General features: G+C 62.9%; 1 protein-coding gene across 1 annotated transcript in view; it reads right to left on the reverse strand.

The window, feature by feature from the left end:
• Positions 1 to 2,214: 2,214 nt before the first annotated feature.
• The window catches only part of BGN (biglycan), a 7,025-nt gene continuing 3,239 nt past the window's right edge, over positions 2,215 to 6,000 (reverse strand). The window contains exons 4-8 of the mRNA XM_059385920.1: positions 5,855 to 5,996; positions 5,243 to 5,353; positions 4,925 to 5,018; positions 4,702 to 4,840; positions 2,215 to 3,418 (exon numbers count right to left, since the gene is read on the reverse strand). Coding sequence (XP_059241903.1) covers positions 3,221 to 3,418; positions 4,702 to 4,840; positions 4,925 to 5,018; positions 5,243 to 5,353; positions 5,855 to 5,996 — 684 coding nt within the window. The 3' untranslated portion in view covers positions 2,215 to 3,220. The remainder of the gene's footprint in view (positions 3,419 to 4,701; positions 4,841 to 4,924; positions 5,019 to 5,242; positions 5,354 to 5,854; positions 5,997 to 6,000) is intronic.

Consider the following 6,000-nt stretch of genomic DNA (forward strand, 5'->3'; position numbering starts at 1 on the left):
CCGAAGCAATGGATTCAGCTTAGGCTCCAGCTGGGCCCCGCTACGGCCAGAAGGCACCTGACCTGCAGTAAGTACTTGGAAATGTACCCCCACTCCAGCCCCGTGTCTCCTTGGCAGCCACTCCCCCGTAGGACAGCCCTCCCTGAGCGAGCTGCTCCCGTGACTTTCAGGGCCTGTGTGTGTGTGTGCGTGTGTGTGCACCTGTGTGTGCGTCTGTGTGTGTGCTCACGCACCTGTGCCTGCTCTGGCTCTCTCTCTCTCTCTTAGATGCGTCCTCTGAGCTGTGTCCACGCCCCCAGAGCTCCTGGGGTCTCCTGACCCTCAGGTCCTGTTCCTTGCGGCCCCTTCCTCTTCCTCCAGGGGCCTCTGGCCGGGGAGGGGGGGCTGCCACACCCTCAGCCTGCCTGCTGCCTGTCACCCCACATCCAATCTGTCCCCAAGTCTAGAGGCTGGAAGCTGGATCCTCCTCCCTCGGTTGCTGTGGCTTTGGGGGCACAGCAGAGGCTCTGTACCTGGGCCCCCTGAGCCCCTCCATCTGCCTGCAGCTCACCCCATGTCTCCCCGTGACTGCAGCTAGGCTCCGAGCTCCACGAGGAGGGCCCTCTTGGGGCACCAGGCCGGATCACCTTCATGGTGCCCTGGCTTTTATTCCTGAGCCCAAGCAGTCCCAACTTGGGTATGGTCATTGTCGCCATCATCTAATAGTTTGCAGCACACTTGACAGCGGAGCGAGACCAGGTCTGTGCCCCCTGCTGCGGGCGTGGGACCATTTTCCAACCAGGACTTGTGAGCTCTTCTGTGGTGTGGCCCTGTTCACAGCCCTGGGCTCCTGCCGCAGGGCCCAAGTTGTCCCCTGGGTGCCTCGGGGGCCTCCGGTCTGGGCAGAGTGTGGGTCCTGCCTGCAGGGTGCACTGTCCCCTATTGTGCTGGGTGACCCACAAGGCTGGGAGGGAAGATGGAGGTCTCTGGGGGCTGCGTGGCACCTGCCTGACACAGTTCAGTGCCCCAGACCGGCCCACAGACAAATGGCCTGAGGAGTCCGTGTCTCTGTGTCCTCCAGGCCCCAGTTCTGGCTGTCCCTCTTCCCAGCCAGTGAGGGGACTTGACGAGGCCCAGTCTCTTGGCCCCTGGCCAGTGCCCTTGCCCCGAGCCTGCCCAGCTCAGCAGAGATTGCTGGGCTGTGGAGCACATGGCCCAGAATAGTGCTATGATGCCGACGGCTGACATTCTGTCACGGGGCCACCATGCTGAGCGGCGCCTCCTGTACCCAAAAGGGGAAACTCAGGGACGCCGGGCACCCTGGTGCCAGGCCAGGCGGAAGGGCATGCAGCTCTGTGCTCGGAGCCAGCACGTGGAGCCTCTGAGCTCCTTCTCTCCTGGGTTGGCACTCCTCATGGGCCCTGCCTGCTCTATTTTCATCGGCGGCCCCTGGCTGCCCGGGAAAGCCCCGGCCCCCACTGCCTGAGGCCAGGGCCCCTTGTGGGGAACGGAGGACGAGCAGCAGGCTCTAGCCACCACGTCCGTCTGCTGGCCTTGCCGTCTAAGGGCACGCTGCTCTGGAGACGGTTCCTCCCAGGCCCATGCTGCCCTTTCTGGGCCAGACCGGTCTCCCCAGAGGGTAGGCTTCTCAGGCTCCGTCCTGGATGCTTTCCTGGGAGCCAGTGACAGAGTGTGGCAACCTCGGCCTGGCTCTGCCGGCACCTATTGGGATCCGCTGTGGGGGAGGCTCTGCGTGGGACCCAGGCCAGGCCAGCGAGGGTGGGCCAGTCCAGCTTGCTGCCTGGTCTCTGAGTCCTGTCCTGCCAGGTGGGCGCCCCCTGGTGCTGACTTGGGTGCTGTGCACAATTTTTGATAACAGCCTGGATCTCTCATGGTTCTGAGCCCCCAGATCCCATCAGGATAGGCTGGCAGGGCCCCTGGGATCTGGAAGGGCAGAGTCTCCCTCAGCCGGGCCTGCTTTAGGAGCCCCGTCTAAGGACAGCTAGGGCAATGGAATCACCTCGAAAGAAGCGGAAGGGCCCCCTTGCCCAGTGTCAGGTCTGGAGGCACTGAGGACTCTCGCCTGCGGGCAGGGAGAGCAACAGAGAGGAAGCCCGCGGCTCGGAGTGGGCACGGAGGGGCAGAGCCTGGGAGCCAGCCACCATGGCCCATTGTGGCTCTCCCCTCTCCACCCGGTCCCTAGGGCCACCCCGCAAGCGGCAGCACACAGAGCCATACTGCACAGTGTTTCTTTAATTGAAAGACAACATCCGACCTCAGAAGCAGCCGGAAGGAGAAGGGAGGGGAGAACTAGCTGTCATGGGGGGCAGGAGGGACAAGGACAGTTGGCCGGGGCTCCAGGAGGATGCCAGGCCCTTGCCAGGGCCAATGCTCCCCTTCAGACTATGAGGTGTATGCGGGGTGCATCACCTCCAGCAGCTGGTCCCCTCCAGAACTGTCCAGACTTGGGCGCAAGGCCTGGGCAGGGCAGGCTGGGAGGCAGCTGCCCTCTGTCCCCTAGCTTGCCTGGGTAGGGGCTGGGCAGAAGCCCGTCGAGACAGACACCGACCCAGCTCAGAGATGTGAGAGAGGAGAGCGAGGTTGAGAGAGACAGAGAGACAGAGAGAGACAGAGAGTCAGAGCGAGGGGGAAGAAAGAGCCGGAGTGCCAGAGAAGCAAATACTGGTCTAGAGGCCAGTAGAGCAAGGAGGCCTGGATGAATGGGCCATGGTCTTGCAGAAGGGTTGGGGGGGGCATGGGAGGCCCAGGGTAGCAGGCCAGGCTCAGGATGGCTGGAAGCTGCAAGTACACGGAGGAGGAATGTGTCCCAGGCAGGTGGGGTGGGCTGTCTCAAACTGCCCGAGGCTCCAGCCCCTTCCCGGCCCCTTGACCCAGGGCCCGTTTCTCTTGGGCTGGAGCCTCGGGCAGTTTGATTTCATGGTGAGTGGGAAGAGAGCTTTATGAGGGTGCCTCTGAGTGGCTATGCTGGGGGTGTGGGGGCAGGGACAGCTCTGAAGCCGGAGACATATGATGGAGGCTGGGTCTCGTGCCCCATCTGCATGCTTGGGAGCCAGGATGAGGGCATTGGGAGGCAGTGAGCTGGGGTCCAGGATCGAGGGCGGGGCTGGAGTGGGTGCAGCTGGGCACTGGCTTTGCTCCTTCGCTCTGCCCTCCCCGTCAGGATGTCCGCCGGGCTCTCTAGAGACCCCGCCCAGGCCACCACGGCAGCTGCTGGCTGCTCCTACTTTTTGTAGTTGCCGAACTGGATGGCCAGGCGGTCAGTGACGCAGCGGAAAGTGGCCGGCTGCACCTCCCAGTAGGGCACAGGGTTATTGAAGAGGCTGATGCCATTGTAGTAGGCCCGCTTGACTCCGAAGCCCACGGGGCAGAAGTCATTGACGCCCACCTTGGTGATGTTGTTGGTGTGCAGATAGACCACCTGGGGGCAGAGGGACGTGGCTCAGGCCCAGTGCCAGGGCGGAGGATTCACCGTTCCCCCCCCCCCCCACCACGGCGCTTGGAATCTGGTCCAGCCTGGTTGGGCCAAGTTGAGGGTAGATAACAGAGGGCTTGGGCCCTCCCTCCAAGCTGGGTCCTGCCTGGCCACCCCTTGGGGGTGCTTTCATTGTAGTACTTGCCCTTTTGAAGGCCAGAATGTGTCTCCTCCAAGGCTGGGGGCAGCAAACCAAGGCCTGGGTATGGGTGTCATGTGGGTGTTGGGGGGATTTTCGGGTACTGCTGTGTGACCGGGGGCCGGGACGAGGGACCCAGACGTGGTGTGTGGTGGGTGGGAAGTGAGGGGCCTGGGGGTGTGAGTCTCCATGCAGGGAAGATGGCTCCTTGGGCTCATGGTTGGTCTCTTGCCCTGTCTCTGAGTTTCCCAAACTCCGGGCCTGGCTCTGGGCTGCAGCCTCTCCCTCCAGAGACCCGTAGGTGTGAAAGGAGAAAGAGCCAGCAGATGGCCTCCTCTTCCTTCCAGTTCCCAGGGGTGCTTGCTTTTTAGCAGCCCTTAACTTCCTGAAGGCCCTCTCTAGCGGAGGGACAGGGGAAGCAGGGGGCGTGAGTGGGTAGGGAACGCCATGACGGTGGTGAGGCGCTCACGCTGCAACTGCGCCCTCTAGAGGCAGAGAGGACACCGGCCGCTAGAGGGCGCGCTTAGCCGGGCCTGGGCCTCTCTACGGCTGCTTCTGGGCTGACCCGTCTCCCACGCCCTCACCCGGGCAGGGCTGGTCTGGGACTTGGCTCTGGCTGCACAGCCTGTGAGAATGGCAGGTGTCCTGGAGAGTGTGAATGGGCCGAGGAAGAGACTGGAAGGCAAACCAGGGACAGGGGTCCCTGAAAGAACCCCAGGCAAGACCCTGCACCTCCCCCATCAGTCTATTTCCTGCCCGGAGCTGAACCTATCTTGCCACAAATCTGTCCACTTCCCATGGCCAGACTGTCCCCTGACCTCCCAGGCTCTGCCACGCCTTTCTGGTGTCCAACCCGCCTAGGAGCACTTGAGCTACAATCTCTACCAGGCTGACTCCTGCTCACGCCTCATGCCTCTCCGCCCACGACCTGCTCTCTCTGCCATCCACAGTGGAGTCCCCGCTCGCCTTCCCTCCTTCCTCGGCACGGATCCTTGCAGTTGCTTCTTTCCAGATGCGGAGGTGGAGGCAGAGAGAGCGGGGAGGAGCTGGCCAGACCACAGCAGCTGGCGCGGGGGGCTGACACACTCACCTGGAGGAGCTTGAGGTCCGGAAGGCCAGAGGGCACCTTGGACAGCTTGTTGTTGTCCAAGTGCAGCTCCCGCAGGGTGGGCAGGAAGCTTAGGCTGCCGTTCTCGATCATGCGGATCTGGTTGTGGCCCAGGCCCAACCTGCAGAGGGCAGGTGAGATGCACCAAAGGGCTAGAGGCAAAAAGAGCAGGGGCCTGTGCACCCTGCTTGGACCCCCAGCGCACCTGTACAGCTTGGAGTATCGGAGCAGATCCTCCAACTCGATGGCCTGGATTCTGTTGTGGTCCAGATGCAGCTCATTCAGGGTCTCGGGGAGGTCTGCCAAGAAGAGAGGGTGCTCTGATGGAGTGCAAGTGCAAGAGGGGAGGCCACGTGTGTGGGCTGGTCTGTATGTGGGGGCGGGGCAGACACGAGCACAGGACTACCAAAGCCCTCCCTCAGTTGACTGATGGTTCCAGATGTCTCCAGCACCCAGCCCCCCATCTGTGCCCATCTGTGCCATGGAGGCCTGGCAGTGTGGGGTAAAGGGGCCACCTTCCTACCTTTGGGGATGCCGGTGAGCTTGGCCTCAGAGATGCGAAGATAGTTGAGTTTTAGACCATCGAAGGCTCCGGGCTCAAAGCCACTGTTTTCCAGGGGGTTCCCGCCCATCTCTAGGAGAGAGGCCCTGCTCAGCCCCTGTGCCGGATCTGGGCTGCCACCCGCACAGCCCCAGGTCCTGTGGGCCTCCTGGCCTGGGCTGGCCCGATGGGCCCTGGTTCCCCAGTTTGGCCCTGAAAGCAGCTCTGCTACCTTACTGGGCTGATTGCAGACTCCTGACTGTTCAAGACCATTACCTCCCAAGGGTGCTGGGAGGTAGGGGCAAGGCCTCCGGGGATAGGGAAAGCAGTAGGAAAGGGAGGGGAGCCAGAGGTCAAGGTGGGGCTCCACCACAGCCTGCTCAGCTCCTCTGGCTGGGTCCCGGATGGTCCCCGGCTGGCTGGCCCTTTTCCTTCCCTCTCTCTATGGTCCTCAGGTTTCTCTTCATCTTGCTGAGATAGCCCCGGGGCAGGCTCCCAGAATGTTCTGTGAGGCCCACCAGGCTTGCCTCGGGGCACGGAGCCACCCCAGCTGCAAGAGGCCCTGTGCGAGTGCCCCCTGCCGGCTGCACTCACCTATGCAGTTCATGTGGCGCAGCCCGCTGAACACGCCCTTGGGAACCTTGCGGATGCGGTTGTCATGGATCCGGAGCTCCACCAGGGAGCTGGGCAGGTTGGGAGGGATCTCCACCAGGTGGTTCTTGGAGATGTAGAGCTTCTGC

This window comes from Mustela nigripes, chromosome X (assembly GCF_022355385.1).
Source record: "Mustela nigripes isolate SB6536 chromosome X, MUSNIG.SB6536, whole genome shotgun sequence".
Classification (NCBI taxonomy): Eukaryota; Metazoa; Chordata; class Mammalia; order Carnivora; family Mustelidae; genus Mustela; species Mustela nigripes.